The sequence below is a fragment of the Salvelinus namaycush genome, chromosome 30 (genome assembly GCF_016432855.1).
Source record: "Salvelinus namaycush isolate Seneca chromosome 30, SaNama_1.0, whole genome shotgun sequence".
Classification (NCBI taxonomy): domain Eukaryota; kingdom Metazoa; phylum Chordata; class Actinopteri; order Salmoniformes; family Salmonidae; genus Salvelinus; species Salvelinus namaycush.
The window spans coordinates 3,713,728-3,732,271 of NC_052336.1; the positions used below are offsets into that span (position 1 = coordinate 3,713,728).

The following is an 18,544-nucleotide window of genomic DNA, read 5'->3' on the forward strand; positions in this document are numbered from 1 at the left end:
AACAGAGCAGACATCGCTTGGGGCACATTTGTTTATAAAAAATTAACCAGGGATCAATATAATTTTGCTTTTCGTGTGCCAATGGCTTTGGGGGTACAGCTCTTAGGAATATATATATATATATATAACACATGGAATCATGTAGTAACCAAAATAGTGTTTAAACAAATCAAAATATATTTTATATTTGAGATTCTTCAAAGTAGCCACCCTTTGCACACTCTTGGCATTCTCTCAACCAGCTTCATAAGGTAGTCACCTGCAATGCATTTCAATTAACAGGTATGCCTTTTTAAAAGTTAATTTGTGGAATTTCTTTCCTTCTTATTGCATTTTAGCCAATCAGTTGTGTTGTGACAAGGTATACAGAAGATAGCCCTATTTTGTAAAAGACCATGTCCATATTATGGCAAGAACAGCTCAAATAAGCAAAGTGAAATAACAGTCCATCATTACTTTAAAACATGAAGGTCAGTCAACCCTGAAAGTGCAGTCGCAAAAACCATCAAGCACTATGATGAAACTGGCTCTCATGAGGACTGCCACAGGAAAGAAAGACCCAGAGTTACTTCTGCTACAGAGGATAAGTTCATTAGTTACCAGCCTCAGAAATCGGCAATTAACTGCACCTCAGATTGCAGCCCAAATAAATGCTTCACAGAGTTCAAGTAACAGACACATCTCAACATCAACTGTTCAGAGGAGACTGCGTGAATCAGGCCTTCATGGTCGAATTGCTGCAAAGAAACCACTACTAAAGTACATCAATAAGAAGAGACTTGCTTGGGCCAAGAAACACAAGCAATGGACATTAGACTGGTGGAAATCTGTCCTTTGGTCTGAGAAGTCCAAATTTGAGATTTTTTTGGTTCCAACCGCCGTGTCTTTGTAAGACGCAGAGTAGGTGAATGGATGATCTCCCCATGTGTGGTTCCCACTGTGAAGCATGGAGAATGAGGTGTGATCGTGTAGGGGTGCTTTGCTGGTGACACTGTCTGTGATTTATTTAGAATTCAATGCACACTTAACCAGCAAGGCTACCACAGCATTCTGCAGCGATACGCCATCCCATCTGGTTTGCGCTTAGTGGGAATTTGTTTTTCAACAGGACAATGACCCAAAACACACCTCCAGGCTGTGTAAGGGCTATTTGACCAAGAAGGAGAGTGATGGAGTGCTGCATCAGATGACCTGGCCTCCACAATCACCCGAACTCAACCCAATTGAGATGGTTTTGGATGAGTTGGGCCGCAGAGTGAAGAAAAAGCACCCAACATGAAATCTGCATATGTGGGAACTTCTTCAAGACTGTTGGAAAAGCATTCCAGATGATTACCTCATGAAGCTGGTTGAGAGAATGCCAAGAGTGTGCAAAGCTGTTATCAAGGCAAAGGGTTGCTACTTTGAAGAATCTAAAATATATTTTGATTTGTTTAACACTTTTTTTGGTTACTATATTATTCCATATGTGTTATTTCATAGTTTGTCTTCACTATTATTCTACAATGTATAAAATAGTACAAATAAAGAAATGAGTAGGTGTGTCCAAACTTTTGACTGGTACTGTATATATATATATATTTTTTTACAAAACCACAAAACTACATGCAAAAAAAGTAACCCTCAGCAGCATCAGTCTAAAATACACAAAATATGCCTAGTACAAACCTCTAAAGAAAATATAACACTAACCAAAATGTCAAATCAGGAGAAGCTAAAATATTGGTGATGCTTTTGTGACAGTAGGCAACTACAGTACTAACTAGGATCTCTTACACACTCAAAACCAGAGCAATATGTTGCTACATAAGCACACGATTCAAAGACTCTCACTACCCAGTCATTGCCTACTAACTAACCTTGACTAGCCACATTTCATATACAGTACCAACCTTCATAATACGATCCAGTTATAATTAATTTAAAATAAAATGTAAAACTCACATTGTAACAGTATAACTACAGTTCTTAAAAACATGTCCATGCAAATAACACAGAGATGCCCACTCCTGTCCTCTGAATGAGAAAATGTATCCTGTTTTTCCTGAGTTCTCATACTGTAGCTGAAGACTCTGACTGTGGCCTTCTCTTCTTCTCTTCTGAGTTCCCGTTACATCACACTGGGGGGAGAGGATAAGAGGAGCAGGCTGCCAGTCCACACATGTTCCTCCCTCGTTCTATTAGGAAATATCTGAGGAGGAAATACAAAACAAGATATATTCTGTAAGCTATACCAAACAAATATAAACACAACATACACAATTTTCAAAGATTTATATAAGGAAATCAATCAACTTTAAATAAATTCATTAGGCCCTAATCTATGGATTTCACATGACTGGTAATACAGATATGCATCTCTAGGTCACAGATACCAAAAAAAAAAATAGGGGTGTGGATCAGAAATCTGGTATCTGGTGTGACCAACATTTGCATCATGCAGCGCGACAGATCTCATTCGAATAGAGTTGATCAGGCTGTTGATTGTGTCCTGTGGAATGTTGTCCCACTCCTCTACAATGGCTGTGTGAAGTTGCTGGATATTGGTGGGAACTGGAACACGCTGTCATACATGTCGATCCAGAGCATCCCAAACATGCTCAATTGGTGACATGTCTGGTGAGTATGCAGGCCATGGGACATTTTCCAGGAATTGTGTACAGATCCCTGCGACATGGGGTCATGCATTATCATGCTGACACATGAGTTGATGGCGGCGGATGAATGGGCCTCAGGATCTCGTCACGGTATTTCTGTGCATTCAAATTACCATCGATAAAATTCAATTGTATTTGTTGTCCGTAGCTTATGCCTGCCCATACCATAACCCCACCCCCACCATGGGGCACTCTGTTCACGTTGACATCAGCAAACCGCCCACACAACACCATACACGTGGTCTGCAGTTGTGTGGCAGGTTGGAAGTTCTGCCAAATTCTCTAAAACAATGTTGGAGGCGGTTTATGGTAGCGAAAAGAACATTAAATTCTCTGGCAACAGCTCTCGTGGACATTCCTGCAGTCAGCATGCCAATTGCACGCTCCCTCAAAACTATTACACTGAGCAAAAATACAAACGCATCTAGAGATCTAGAGATTCTGGGTTCGAGTCCAGGCTCTGTCGCAGCCGGCAGCGAACGGGAGACCCATGGGGCGGCACACAGTTGGCCCAGCGTCCTCCGGGTTAGGGAAGGGTTTGGCCGGCAGGGATGTCCTTGTCCCATCGCGCACTAGCGACTCCTGTGGCGGGCCTGGGAGCAGTGCACGCTGACACGGTCACCAGGTGTATGGTGTTTCCTCCGACACATTGGTGCAGCTGGCTTCCGGGTTAAGTGGGCATTGTGTCAAGAAGCAGTGCGGCTTGGTTGGGTTCTCAAGGCTCTCAACCTTTGCCTCTCCCGAGTCCGTACGGAAGTTGCAGTGATGAGATAAGACTAACTACCAATTGGATACCATGAAATTGGGGAGAAAAAGGGGTAAAAAAAGTAATAATAACAATAAATAAATAAATGCATCATGTAAAGTGTTGGTCCCATGTTTCATAAGATGAAGTAAAAAAAACCAGAAATGTTCCATATGCACAAAAAGCTTATTTCTCTCAAATTCTGTGCACAAATTTGTTTACATCCCTGTTAGTAAGAATTTATCCTTTGCCAAGATAATCTATCCACCTGACAGGTGTGGCATATCAAGAAGATGATTAAACAGCATGATCATTACACAGGTGCACCTTGTGCTGGGGACAATAAAAGGCCACTTTTTAAAATGTGAATTTTTGTTCAGTGTAATAGTTTTGAGGGAGCGTGCAATTGGCATGCTGGCTGCAATAATGTCTATGTAATGTACATCTGTCTGTAACATTATGATTGGCTGGGTGCGCCTGGCTGCCAAATGGGTGACCTATGCCCTCCAAGGCTGCACCCCTGCCCAGTCATGTGAAATCCATAGATTAGGGCCTAATGAATTTATTTCAATTGACTTATTTCCTAATATGAACTGTAACTCAGTAAAAACATAGAAATTGTTGCATGTTGTGTTTATACTTTTGTTCAGTATAATTTCACCCTAAAAGGAGATAGTCAGACAGCCATCTTGCAGTATAGGTGTCCTACAATGTCTGGGTGTTCAATAGCTGATCTGTGTTCATGAAGCATCTATATAGTTATCATTAGTAAAAAAAGGAAGTTCAACAGCACTGAATATTTTTTATGTATTTATGTGCCCCAGGAGTTTTTCACGATCCAATATGGAGTGCTATTCTTTTCACCATATCCCACTGCCAGTACAGCATGGTTCACATTGTCTGTAGTGTTCTTACACGTAGTGCTAGTACAAACAAAGAATACTTTATAAAACACATGGAGGACATGTTAATTCATTGTAATAGAGGGTCAAATGTGCAGTTTGTATACCTTATGTGAACGGCAAGGAGCTTTACAGCTCATGAAAGTCTTCTACTGCAACATTGTATGGCTCATAAGTACAGTCTTCTACCTTCCACACATTATTTGATAAGATTTGGAGGTTCACAATTCGATTCCCACAAAGCTCTTTAATCCTGCCACCCAACATTTATTGTCAAGTGGGAGTGATAAGGAACAACGGAGTGTACTGGGCTTACTCTCACCTGCTGTACACACCATCTTTGTAGTGGAGGAAATCATCAGTCACTTCATATCCAAAGCTGACTGGGTTCAGTCTGGCCACAGCATCAACCATGCCCTTTTCGTCATACTGTTATAGGGGGGAAGACAGAACAACATAGCAATTGCTGAACAAGAAAACAATGTTGAGGACAGATGCAGAGGTTGTAAAATGTTTAGTTTTAGTCTCTCACACTTGTTATGTTGACAACATCTTTCACGAAGGCAGCTGCCAACTCGGGCTTGAAATTGCAAGAGCCATCCTAAAAAAAGTAATTGGGATAAAGAAGTATATAGTGAGTAATCCAAACAAGTGAGTCATAAGGATTAAATACTAGTATAACACTGTTACTTGTGTTATTAACGTTTTCCTTTTTTACACTAAGAACGATTTAGAAATACATACATGTCCCGTGTAAGGATAGTCATCTTCGGTTATGAGTCCGTTGTTGTATCTAACATAGTCAAACGCCTGGCTTGGGAGTCCCCTGAAACCAATACATTAGAGTATCTGAATGATGTTTTTGTAGACAGATAGCTACAGTATGTATCAGGAGGCATAGAAGTCACATGCAGGACAGGAGTGATAAGCTCATGTGATTTTAAGATGGTACTGTAGGCTACCAACCCCATACATCCGTGATTGTTGAAGTCTTGAGCACAGTCCACCAGTTGCTGCTCAGACTGGAAAATATAGAATGATAACTCACAGATAAGGCTATTACCAACAACCATTCAACAACCAATTCAACTGCAGTAACCCATTTCTTTCTATTGTACCGCTTCATACGAAACCATACAGGGGAACATAGTAGGTTGACTGCCAAAAACAGTGTGAAACATAGTGTGACACCGTCGAAAATACAAGAGAAATAGGGCTAGTTCTCACCAGAAGTGGGAGTTTTCCAGTAGCTATAGCCGTAACAGACTCAAGACAGCCGGTAGTGGAGAAGGTCCAGCAGCTTCCACAATGACCCTTAGGACACAACATTAGCACACTCACTCAACATGATATCAACACAGCACAGTCATAAATGTATAGCTGCTTTTATCTTTTTCACTCGCCCGCAAACAGCAAATCCATCAGAAAATGACTTGGTCATGTTGTTGTGAATATACACTGCGTACAAAACATTATGAACACCTGCTCTTTCCATGACAGACTGACCAGGTGAATCCAGGTCAAAACTTTGATCCCTTGTAAAATCCACTTCAATCAGTGTAGATAAAGGGCAGGAGACAGGTTAAAGATGGATTTTTAAGCCTTGAGACATGGATTGTGTATGTGTGCCATTCGGAAGGTGAATTGGCAAGACAAAAGATTGAAGTTCCTTTGAACGGGGTGTGGTATTTGGTGCCAGGAGAAGTTTGTGTCACGCTCAACAGTTCCCCGTGTGTATCAAGAATGGTCCACCACCCAAAGGACATCCAGCCAGCTTGACACAACTGTGGAAAGCATTGGAGTCAACATGGGCCAGCATCCCTATGGAATGCTTTCGACACCTTGTAGAGTCCTTTACAGATGAATTGAGGCTGTTCTGAGGGGAAAAAAGGGGGGGTGCAACTCAATATTAGGAAGGTGTTCTTAATGTTTTGTACACTCAGTATATTTAGCCTTTGAGGGAAACGTAGTACCTGATATTTGACAGGTGACACATAGTTTCCCTTCTCTCTCCAGTCCACAGAACCAGGATATGGCCCATGGCTGCTGATGTGACTCCCTTTGGTGGCAGAGCAGTTCTGATGAAGATAAATGTAAGAACAGTTACTATTGATTAGGCTATCTCATATCAGGGAAGCTCGTAGACTTATAATTGGGGTTAACTACAGGATCACATTTTAGTAATTACATTTCACAGCTGTACCTGAGGTTCAGTCAGGAGGAAAGTCTTCCTAAACTCTGCAAAGCTCATGTCAGAAAACTGATTCAGTCCCACTGGGAAAAGGAAAGTTACAACATGTCAGAAAACTGATTCAGTCCCACTGGGAAAAGGAAAGTTACAACATGTCAGAAAACTGATTCAGTCCCACTGGGAAAAGGAAAGTTACAAGAGTTGTAAGATATCATACTTGTATGTATATAAAGCTATATTATGAATACATTGGGAGTTAAGTTGTGACTGGGAAAACAGGAAGAAATTGGCAAATAGTTTAAAATAAGTAAATGCATAGCCTACTTGAGAATGTGTGCTTCCCTGCATTATGATAGTCGATTCTCCTCTTATGCCCAGTGAAGATGTCCAGGCGATGGTAGTACTCCTCCAGAACATAGACTTTATTATACTGTAATAACAAAAACAGGTATAGGCAGTCAGTCAACTAAAGATGACAACCTCATACTGACAAGCAAATACATTTGAGGAAGGTCTTGGCCTACTGCTTTAATTTCTTACAGGAAGGAACAAGATGCCTGTGTGTACAGTAACTCTGGTATGTAGGCTACTGTATGTCATCTGCTTTCCTAAAAAATAACACGTGATGGATTTACATTGCAGCCTTTACAGTTTCACATACCTGTAACATCCATTGTTTGAAATGATATTCCTCTTTATTTTTTTAAAGAATAAAAACACAAACATGATCAGTTAGACCTATGATTTTGATGGTCACATTGAAACGGTCACTTATTTGTGCAATGGCAACATTGTAGGCTATAGCATGTTTCACTGCTGCATGTCTTATGCAATGTAATACGCTATAAATCAAATCAACGTTTATTTGTCACGTGTGCCGAATACAACAGGTGTAGAGACCTTACAGTGAAATGCTTACTTACAGGCTCTAACCAATAGTGCAAAAAAGGTATTATATAAACAATAGGTAAGTAAAGAAATAAAACAACAGTAAAAATACAGGCTATATACAGTAGCGAGGCTATAAAAGTAGCGAGGCAACATACATACACCAGTTAGTCAGGCTGATTGAGGTAGTATGTACAGGTAGATATGGTTAAAGTGACGATGCATATATGATGAACAGATTAGCCGTAGCGTATAAGAGGGGTTGGTGGGTGGCGGGACACAACGCAGATAGCCCGGTTAGCCAATGTGCGGGAGCACTGGTTGGTCGGCCCAATTGAGTTAGTATGTACATGAATGTATAGTTAAAGTGACGGGTGACGGGTTAAAGTGGTTTTTTCATTAGGCTTATTAAATACACTCTGGTCAACTGCCCAGATCAAGATCAGTAACATCATTTGTGAAGTTAACGGTCCACACAAAACCCGCTTTCACCTGCAGTGCACTGCATGGCTTGTTGCACTTGACTTTTAGTTTGTTCTTCCTCCACACGTCGATGTGTGCGTCCAAAGGGGATGCGGGATATCAACAACAAACAGATTAGGGGAGTTATGCTTACCTTCAGGTAAAAACAAGGGTGTTAAATTGGCTAAATGCAAAAATGCAAGAATAAAAGCAACAGTATACAGCGCCATACTTCCGCGTGTGTTTCGCAACCAATGCATCACATGACTTGAGTAACCAATCCATTTCATTCATGTGTCCTTGTGGCAGGGTCGGTTATCAACGTTTTTGTAAGCACCATGATGTGCCTAATTTCCCACCCCACATCAAAATAATTAACATCAAAGTCAAGAAAGTGTGCACTTACTGAGAAGATAAAAATACAATTGCAAGTATCACAGAATTATTAAAGGCCCAGTGCATTCAAAATTCAGTTTCCCCTGTGTTTTGCATCATATTGTTAAACAGCTGATGAAACTAACACTGTAAAGGTGTGAGAGAAAAAAAACTATCAGTGTTATTTCCTGATAGTTGCTTGTTGAAAATACAATCTACACAGGACCTTCTAATCAGCAGGTTTCAAAGGTGGAGTTTCAGGTTGTAAATTAGTTAATAGACCAATAACAAAGCTCTCTGCCAATAAAGGCTAGTTTTCAGTTCCCCCCCCCCCCCAACCCCCCCCACTCATGCCACTCCCAGACAGTCCTAGCAAAATTCTTGCTTGAGAATCTTTTTTCGTTGCTAAAAAGCTATTTAAGTTCTTCATCTTTTTTAACCATTTAATGGACAACTATTACAGTCTGGTAATTAATTGTTACCCAATTATTTAATATTTATATAAAAACGTCTGCATCGGGCCTTTAAAATTGTAGATTAGAACTTTACACACCTTTATACACTGCCACACATTCATATTTTTCAGGCAGTTAAAATAAAGACTATTGTCATACAACTGTAGTGATTATTAAAAATTCACAGTCCACAGCCCTGAACATAATACATCTCTAACTCTGTGTGTGTCCTTCTGTCAGTCCTTTCTTCGGGTCAATGATGAATCATTTAAAATGGAAAATTATTGCTTGCAGAATTTTTTTAATTTTTTAAATAAAAATGTCATGTTCAGCTCATATGGTTTAAACTTTTTAAACTTGGCCACAAGAGGACAGTGCACTCCTTATAAACCAGAGCCTGCTATGAGAGATCAGTCCTGTAGATGGCAGTATAATATCACTGCAAAACTGATATGATGGAACTGAAAAGAGCAACGGTGTCTTCTGCAACAGAGCCACTCCCAATTACGTATACATATTAACATTGCTCTTCTCTCTCCAACTCAGCTGTGGAGTGGAAGGTAATTGTGTTAATGCAGAACCCTAGATAGTCAGTCATTATCACCTCCTCTTCAAATATGGTGAGCTACAGGTAAACAGTGCCTTCGTAAAGTATTCAGACCCCTTGATTTTTTCCACATTCTGTTATGTTACAGCCTTATTCTAAAATGGATAAAAATTAAATAAAATCATCAACCTGCACACAATACCACATAATGACATCGCAAAAATAGGCTTTTAGACATTTTTGCTAATTTATATATTTTTTTAAATAACGTCATTATGACATTTACATAAGTATTCAGAACCTTTACTCAGCACTTCCTTGAAGCACTTTTGGCAGCGGTTACAGCCTCAAGTCTTCTTGGGTATGACGCTACAAGCTTGGCACACCTGTATTGGGGAGTTTCTCCCATTCTTCTCTGCAGATCCTCTAAAGCTCTTTCAGGTTGGATGGGGAGTGTCGGTGCACAGCTATTTTCAGGTCTCTCCAGAGATGTACGGTGGGGTTACAGTCTGGGCTCTGGCTGGGCCACTCAAGGACATTCAGAGACCTGTCCTGAAGCCACTCCTGTGTTGTCTTGGCTATGTTCTTAGGGTCATTGACCTGTTGGAAGGTGAACTTTCACCTCAGTCTGAGGTCCTGAACACTCTGGAGCAGGTTTTCATCAAGGATCTCTCTGTACTTTGTTCCATTCATCTTTCCCTCAATTCTGACTAGTCTCCCAGTCCCTGCCTCTGAAAAACATCCCCACAGCATGATGCTTTCACCACCTTACTTCACCGTAGGGATGGTGCCAGGTTTCCAACAGACTTGGCATTCAGGCCAAATAGTTCAATCTTGGTTTCATCAGACCAGAGAATCTTGTTTCTCATGTTCTGAGTCCAATAAGTGCCTTTTGGCAAACTCCAAGCCGGCTATCATGTGTCTTTTACTGAGGAGTGGCTTCTGTCTGGCCACTCTACCATAAAGGCCTGATTGGTGGAGTGCTGCAGAGATGGTTGTCCTGGAAGGTTCTCCCATCTCCACACAGGAAATCTGTCACAGGGACCAGCGGCCAGCTCTAAGAAGAGTCTTGGTGGCTCCAAACTTCTTTCATTTAAGAATGATGGAGAACACTGTGTTCTTGGGGACCTTCAATGCTGCAGAAATGTTTTGGTACCCTTCCCCAGATCTGTGCCTTGACACAATCCTGTCTCGGAGCTCTACGGACAATTCCTTCGACCTCATGGCTTGGTTTTTGCTCTGACATGCACTGTCAACTGTGGGACCTTATATAGACAGGTGTGTGCCTTTCCAAATTATGTTCAATCAATTGAATTTACCACAGGTGGACTCCAATCAAGTTGTAGAAACATCTCAAGGATGATCAATGGAAACCTGTTTTTGCTTTGTCATTATGGGGTATTGTGTGTAGATTGATGAGGAAAAATATGGATTTAAACAATTTTAGAATAAGGCTATGACGTAACAAAATGTGGAAAAAGTAAATGGGCCTGAATACCTTCTGAATGCACTGTATATCACCATGCTGATGCACCATGCTAGTACAACGAGCTGTGTGTTCATCCCTATAGCCTACCTATGGACAGTGCTAGTACACTGGAGGTCATCAACATCTAAAATATCAATAAATAAGGATTGTTGCCAGGAGCAGACATAGAAAGGATGAACAGAGTCACACACACACACACACACTCACACTCACACTCACACTCACACTCACACTCACACTCACACTCACACTCACACACACAGCTGTACTGTATATGGTTCATCATTAGTATGATCAGTGAGTGTGTTATCTGTAGTTGTCTCCCTGTTGGCCCGTGCACTTTAATATTTCATCACTCTGTGTGTGTGTGTGTGTGTGTGTGTGTGTGTGTGTGTGTGTGTGTGTGTGTGTGTGTGTGTGTGTGTGTGTGTGTGTGTGTGTGTGTGTGTGTGTGTGTGTGTGTGTGTGTGTGTGTCTGTGGATTTTTGACCAACTGGAGACATTTTGTTGGTCCCCACAAGGTCAAATTATATTTCTAGGGGGTTTAGGGTTAAGGTTAGAATTAGTGTTATGGTTAGAATTAGGGTTAAGGTTAGGAGCTAGGGTTAACTTTAGGTTTTTGGGTTAAGGTTACAGGTTAGGGAAAATAGGATTTTGAATGGAACTGAATTGTGTGTCTCCACAAGGTCAGTTATACAAGACTATGTGTGTTTGTGGTTGTGACAGTTTAGGGTTTGCATTAGTGAAGGAGAGATGAGGCCTGGGGGAAAATAACACTGTAAATCAGCCAGCCCATCCTGTCTCTCTCTCTCTCTCTGTCTCAACCCCCTACAGAGAGAAAGGAAGGGAATATCCAGCAAAGTGAATGGAGGATGTGCTTGCTATGCTGCTCCTTGCATCAGTCTGGTTAAAGGACAGTCAGTCGTACTAATGACCAACTCATACTGAAGCAGGGAGGCTATGGACTGTCCCAAATCACACCCTATTCCAATGGTTTGCACTATTTCAGACCCACATAGGCCAGTGTTCTTCATTCCTGGGCCTGCAGAGCCACATGGCACGCCCACTCTACAAGGTGTCGAAAGCGTTCCATAGGGATGCTGACCCATGTTGACTCCAATGCTTCCCACATTTGTCACAATTTGGCTGGATGTCTATTGGGCGGTGGACCATTCTTGATACACATGGGAAACTGTTGAGCATTAAAAACCCAGCAGCGTTGCAGTTCTTGTCCCAAACGGGTACGCCTGTGGCCTGGCACCTACTACCATACCTCGTTCAAAGGCACTTACATTTTTAGTCTTGCCCATTCACCCGCTGAATGGTACACATACTGTGCACAATCCATGTCTTAATGGTCTCAAGACTTAAATATCCTTCTTTAACCTGTCTCCCCTTCATCTACACCGATTGCAGTGGATTTAATGAGTTACATCAATAACGGATCATAGCTTTCAACCGGATTCACCTGGTCAGTCTATGTTAAAGAAAGAGTGTTCTTAATGTTTTGTATAGTCAATGTGTATGTACAATATATTTTTCTGATGATAAATTAACTTCTTATGGCTGCAAGGCAAAGTGTTGAGTAGCCAGTGAAATCGTGCCCATTTCAAACGGCCTCCTACTCAAATCTTGCTCGTACAATATGAATATTATTATTCTTTTTGGATAGAAAACACTTTCTAGTTTCTAAAACAGTTGGAATTATTTCTCTGAGTGAAACAGAAGTCCTTCTGCAGCACTTTTCCTGACCAGGAAGTGAAATGTCAGAAATCGATGCTCTTTTCAACTTGATGCCTATACATGGTCTTGACACTTAGGAGTCTGCTGACACTCTATACGCCTTCCTATTGGTGTAAAGAGGATGTCAGAGAAGAAATTTTTGTGCTCATCTTGTTCTGTGGTGGAAAAAAACCTATTTCTTTGACGTGACCGTCCACTTCCGGTACTCTGAAGGAAGTGGGATTGACTTCTGTTTTGCCTTCGTAACGAACGGCTAACATCTCCGGCTCGAATTTTTTTTGATACATGTGACCATATCATCGTAATGTATGTTTTTTCAATATAGTTTAATCAGATTATTGAAACTTTATTCGGGAGTTTTGCCGTGTTCCGTCCTCTGACTGTGTTTACGTTGGAGAAATTTATGCCATCGGCTAGTGCCAATGCTAATTGAAGAGGGAAATTTGCCATTCTGAATCGAAACAACGACTCATCTGGACAGAGGACACCTTCTTCAACATTCTGATGAAAGATCAGCAAAAGTAAGACCCATTTTATGATGTTATTTCATATATCTGTCGTGCATGTGAACTGGCCGTGGGCGCCCAATTGTGTCTGTCTATTGTAGCTACGCTAATATAGCGATACATTTTGTTTTCGCTGTAAAACATTTAATAAATCGGAAATATTGTTTGGAATCACAAGATGCCTGTCTTTCAATTGCTGCAGACTATGTATTTTTCAGAAATGTTTTATGATGAGTAATTAGCTATTTGACGTTGGTGTCTGTAAATATTATGGCTGCTTTCGGTGCAATTTCGGATTGTAGCTGAAATGTAAACTATGGTTTATACATGAAATATGCAAATTTTTCGAACAAAACATATGCTATACAATAAATATGTTATCAGACTGTCATCTGATGAATTTGTTTCTTGGTTAGTGGCTATTTATATCTTTATTTGGTCGAATTTGTGATAGCACCTGATGGAGTAAGAAACTGATGGAGTTAGAAAAGTTGTGTCTTTTGCTAACGTGGTTAGCTAATAGATTTACAAAGATCTGTCAGCAGTATTTTGTGAAAGGGGGCACACTGACTGGACCCTCCCCCCCCCCCTAGAGCAAAGATATGCTAGGCAGGACGCTAGTGCATGTAATGTATGCAGACAATATTGTCAGTGGAAGAGGATAGAGTGTCAAGTGACATACACAACGTTTGATTTGATTTTAGCTGCCGGCGATGAGCAGGACTCCCAGGAGGTATGTTTTTAAATTAATTTGATCAAGGTATGTGGCCTGTTGGGGTGGCAGGTAGCCTAGTGGTTAGAGCGTTGGAGTAGTATCCAAAAGGTTGCAAGATCGAATCCCTGAGCTAACAAGGTAAAAATCTGTTGTTCTGCCCCTGAACAAGGCAGTTAACCCACTGTTCCTAGGCCGTCATTGAAAAAAATAATTTGTTCTTAACTGACTTGCCTAGTTAAATAAAGGTAAAATAAAAAATGGATTCCTTCTTGATGAATAAATAAAACAGAAATGTTTTGTTGTTTCTCTGTAATACTAGCCACCTAGCAATTGTATTATGTTTGCTTTAGTTAGCCAGCTAGAAAATACTTTAGTTAGCCAGCTAGAAAATACTTTAGTTCGTGTCTCTCACAGCTACCGTCACAAATAGCACCGAAGCAGCCAGAGTAATTACAGACACCAACGTGATATACCTAAATACTCATCATAAAACATTTCTGAAAAATACATGATGTACAGCAAATGAAAGACAAGCATCTTGTGAATCCAGCCAATATTTCCGATTTCTTAAGTGTTTTACAGCGAAAACACAATATAGCATTATATTAGCTTACCACAATAGCCAGAAACACAAGCCATTTACCAGCAGCAAAAGTTAGCGATCGTAACAAACCAGCAAAAGATATATAATTTTTGACTAACCTTGATAAGCTTCATCAGATGACAGTCCTATAACATCAGGTTATACATACACTTATGTTTTGTTCGAAAATGTGCATATTTAGAGCTGAAATCAGTGGTTATACATTGTGCTAACGTAGCATCTTTTTCCCACAACGTCCGGATATTTTTCTGACACTCACATATTCTGACCAAATAACTATTCATAAACATTACTAAAAAATACATGTTGTATAGGAAATGATAGATACACTAGTTCTTAATGCAATCGCTGTGTTAGAATTCTAAAAATAACTTCATTACGACATGCAGTTTACGTTATGGCGAGAGCGTGCCCAAAATCTGGGCGCAAACTACTAGTTCACATGTTCGACAGATATATGAAATAGCATCATAAAATGGGTCCTACTTTTGATGATCTTCCATCAGAATGTTGTACAAGGGGTCCTTTGTCGGGAACAATCGTTGAAGTGCATGTATACTAATAAATATCAAGCACATTTATAGGCAGGCCCTAGAACAGAGCATCGATTTCAGATTTTCCACTTCCTGTCAGGAAGTTTGCTGCAAAATGAGTTCTGTTTTACTCACAGATATAATTCAAACGGTTTTAGAAACTAGAGAGTGTTTTCTATCCAATAGTAATAATAATATGCATATTGTACGAGCAAGAATTGAGTACGAGGCCGTTTGAAATGGGCACCTTTTATCCAGGCTACTCAATACTGCCCCTGCAGCCCAAACAGGTTTTAAGAGAGAGCGAGACGGAGACGGAGAGAGAGAGGGGTTGAGAGAGAAAGAATGGGCTGAGAGAAAGAGGGATTGAAATAGAGAGAAAGTGAACAAGCCATTGAGTGAGAGAGGTGAGTTTGGGTTAAGGGGTTAACTTGCAAAACTATACTTTGGTGGAAGACAGTTACACTCAAAGGATGGTTTTGGGTGTGATGTGGTATGATATACTGGATATTAATGATGTTTATGTTTGACTATTATGTGCAGTACCTCCACATCTTGCCCCTTTCTTTTCTAGCTCACCCCATCGTCCTCTTGCTCTCGTTCTTTCACCCATTCTCCTCTCTCTCACACCCCATCTCTCTCCCCTTCAGCTCACCCCTCTCCCCTGCCTCTCACCTTCCTTTCACTGTCACCTTTCTGGCCTTCAGATCAACTGTCTCTTCCCTGCCTCTCAACCTCTCTCTCTCCTCTCACCTCTCTCACCTTCCTCCCTCTCAACCCTCTCACCTCTCTCCCCCCTCCTCCTTCTCTTCCCCTCTCAACCCTCTCACCCCTCTCTTCCCCTCTCAACCCTCTCACCCCTCTCTTCCCCTCTCACCTCTCTCACCTCTCTCTCTCCCCTCCAGTCCCACTGGACTGTGTATATTGTATCTGAGAGGAATGAAAGCCAAGAGGCTGTACTACATAAGCTTTATCCTTATTGCCTTCGACTCACTGCTGAGCTTTTCTTTGCCAAGAGAATGTTCAGTTTACTGGTTTTCCTCTGCCAAGATAATGTTTGTAGGTGCAGTCAGGTATTCAGACTCAATGGTTCTTCAGGTAGCCAACCAACTTCATATCCCGGGTTGTTCTGTACATATTGTATTGTAGGCTACACAAGCACTTTAAATTTGTGGATTCGGCCATTTCAGTCACACCCATCGCTGACAGGTGTATAAAATCGAGCACACAGCCATGCAATCTCCATAGGAAAACATTGGCAGTGGAATGACCCGTATTGAATAGCTCAGTGACTTTCAACGTGGCACCTGCATAGGATGCCACCTTTCCAACAAGTCAGTTCGTCAAGCTGCCCCGGTCAATTGTAAGTGTTGTTATTGTGAAGTGGAAACGCCTAGGAGCAACAATGGCTCTGCCGCGAAGTGGTAGGCCATACAAGCTCACAGAACAGGACTGCCGAGTGCTGAAGCGAGTAGCATGTAAAAATCGTCTATCCTCGATTGCAACACTCACTACTGAGTTCCAAACTGCCTCTGGAAACAATGTCAGCACAAGAACTGTTCGTCGGGAGCTTCATGAAATGGGTTTCCATGGCTGAGCAGCCGCACACAGTCCTGAGATCACCATACGCAATGCCAAGCGACAACTGGAGTAGTGTAAAGCTCGCCGCCATGGAATCTGGAGCAGTGGGAACGCGTTCTCTGGAGTAATGTATCACGCTTCACCATCTGGCAGTCCAATGGACGAATCTGGGTTTGGTGGATACAAGGAGAACGCTACCTGCCTGAATGCATAGTGCCAATCGTAAAGGTAGGTAGAGGAGGAATAATGGTCTGGGGCTTTTATATGGTTTGGGCTAGGCCCCTTAGTTCCAGTGAAGGGAAACTACAGCATGCAATGACATTCTAGATTATTCTGTGCTTCCAACTTTGTGGCAACTGTGGTGGCATATTTCTGCTTTACCAAATGAGGAGAGTTACAAACTTCGCACACCAGTCAGAGTTATACTTAAACTACATCTTTAATAACAAGAGCTTTGCAATAGCCTTTTTGACTTTCAATGATGCGCCATCTCTAATGAACCATTGAAAGTGACAACAGAAAAGTACAAAGATCTTTTATAGCCAAGATACACCCCTCTCAACCTACATGACGAACCACATATCTTAGGAACAGTTCATAAAGGGACTTTATAATTGAGAAAGAAGTATCCCTTAGCCAGATAACATTTACTATAAATTATCGTTCAGTTTGGTCCCTAAGACGAGGTTCTAATCCCGTTCCTGGTACTTCACAGCACAAAAACATTACCTCATGTTATCTGTAATGCTCTTTAGGTTTTATCACCCAAAGACATAGTAAATCTCCTCTGTCAGTGCTATCTCATAGAGGCCCATCCTCAGTGGAACACACACACAATAGTTAACAGATTTCTCTATTCTGTCAAATAAAACAACCATTATAATGCAATACAAGCATTATAACATAATCTTGCAATTTTCCACGACACAACACTTTCCTGTTTCAGCTTGACACTGCCCCCGTGAACAAAGCGATGTTAATACAGAAATGGTTTTCTGAGATCGGTGTGGAAGATTTTAACTGGCCTGCACAGAGCCCTGACCTCAACCCCATCGAACACCTTTGAGATGAATTGGAACACCGACTGCGAGCCAAGCCTAATCGCCCCAAATCAGTGCCCGACCTCACTAATGCTCTAATGCTCTCCGCAGCAATGTTCCAACATCTAGTGGAAAGCCTTCCCAGAAGAGTGGAGGCTGTTTATAGCAGCAAAGGGGGGAGAAAATCCATTTTAATGCCCATGATTTTGGAATGAGATGTTCGATGAGCATGTAGTGTATGTCTCTCTGTCTCGCTGTCTCTCTCCCTTCCTTAAAAAGCCTGGTGTTACCACAGCTCAGCTGATCACGTTAGATCAATGGTTGGGACAAAGAGCAGTGGTGAGGTGTGTGCAGTCAGGTTATCACACGTCACATAAAACACACACACTGATGCACGCTTGGACACCAACACACACACATAAGCGCATGCACACACACACACACACACACACACACTCATTTACGGTTGTAGGCAGACACCGTGGGTCTCACAGTCCACAGAACCCACCTGGTTCCCTCTGTTCGTGTCTCTCCCTCTCTCTCCCTGTCTCGCTCTCCCTGTCTCTCTGTGTGTTTCTGTGTCTCTCTCTCTGTTTGTCTCTCTCCGTGTCTCTCTCTCTCTCTCTTACTACAAGCCTTTCTGGGAATTCTTTCTGATTATAATGCATGTATCCAATACCATTATTTCTATTTGAAGACCACTATAATGCATGATACATTAACTTTTTCCATGTCATTTAAGATTGAGAGGGATAGTTGACTTTTCCAACAAGGTTGACTTAAGTATCTTGCTTGTATACTAACGCCTAACCGTAGCCCTAGGCCTACCCCTAACTCTAAATTTAACCCTACACCCTCTTCCCCTCACCAACAGTAATGATGCAGTGAGGAGTTTTCCTCCTCCCACACTAATGATGTACAGCACAGTAGTTATGAGCCAGCCATCCAGAGAGACATTTCTCATCCTCTCCCCTGACAGGGGGTTGCATTAGCAATGCCAACCGCTGCAGATACCTCACCTATACGTGCGTGGCAGCCATTTTCCATCCGGCATTCTGCTTCTTATTTGTCATTCATCAGGAAGAGGCAAGGATACCCTGTCTGGGTGTTT

General features: G+C 41.5%; 1 protein-coding gene across 2 annotated transcripts; it reads right to left on the minus strand.

Annotated features, from left to right (window-relative positions):
- Window positions 1–1,558: 1,558 nt before the first annotated feature.
- LOC120024924 (pro-cathepsin H-like) lies at window positions 1,559–8,091 on the minus strand. Of its 2 annotated transcripts, none has more exons than XM_038969293.1 (11): window positions 8,000–8,091; window positions 7,157–7,188; window positions 6,820–6,925; window positions 6,508–6,578; window positions 6,278–6,382; window positions 5,532–5,618; window positions 5,271–5,326; window positions 5,049–5,130; window positions 4,837–4,905; window positions 4,640–4,733; window positions 1,559–2,191 (listed from the first exon to the last, which is right to left on the minus strand). In XM_038969293.1, exons 1-11 carry the CDS (start codon window positions 8,073–8,075, stop codon window positions 2,181–2,183), a joined length of 789 nt encoding a protein of 262 aa, XP_038825221.1. In that variant the 5' UTR covers window positions 8,076–8,091; the 3' UTR covers window positions 1,559–2,180. The 2 variants fall into 2 exon arrangements, with proteins under 2 accessions (XP_038825221.1, XP_038825220.1); XM_038969292.1 differs by having other exon boundaries at window positions 4,627–4,733.
- Between the last annotated feature and the right edge of the window lie 10,453 nt (window positions 8,092–18,544).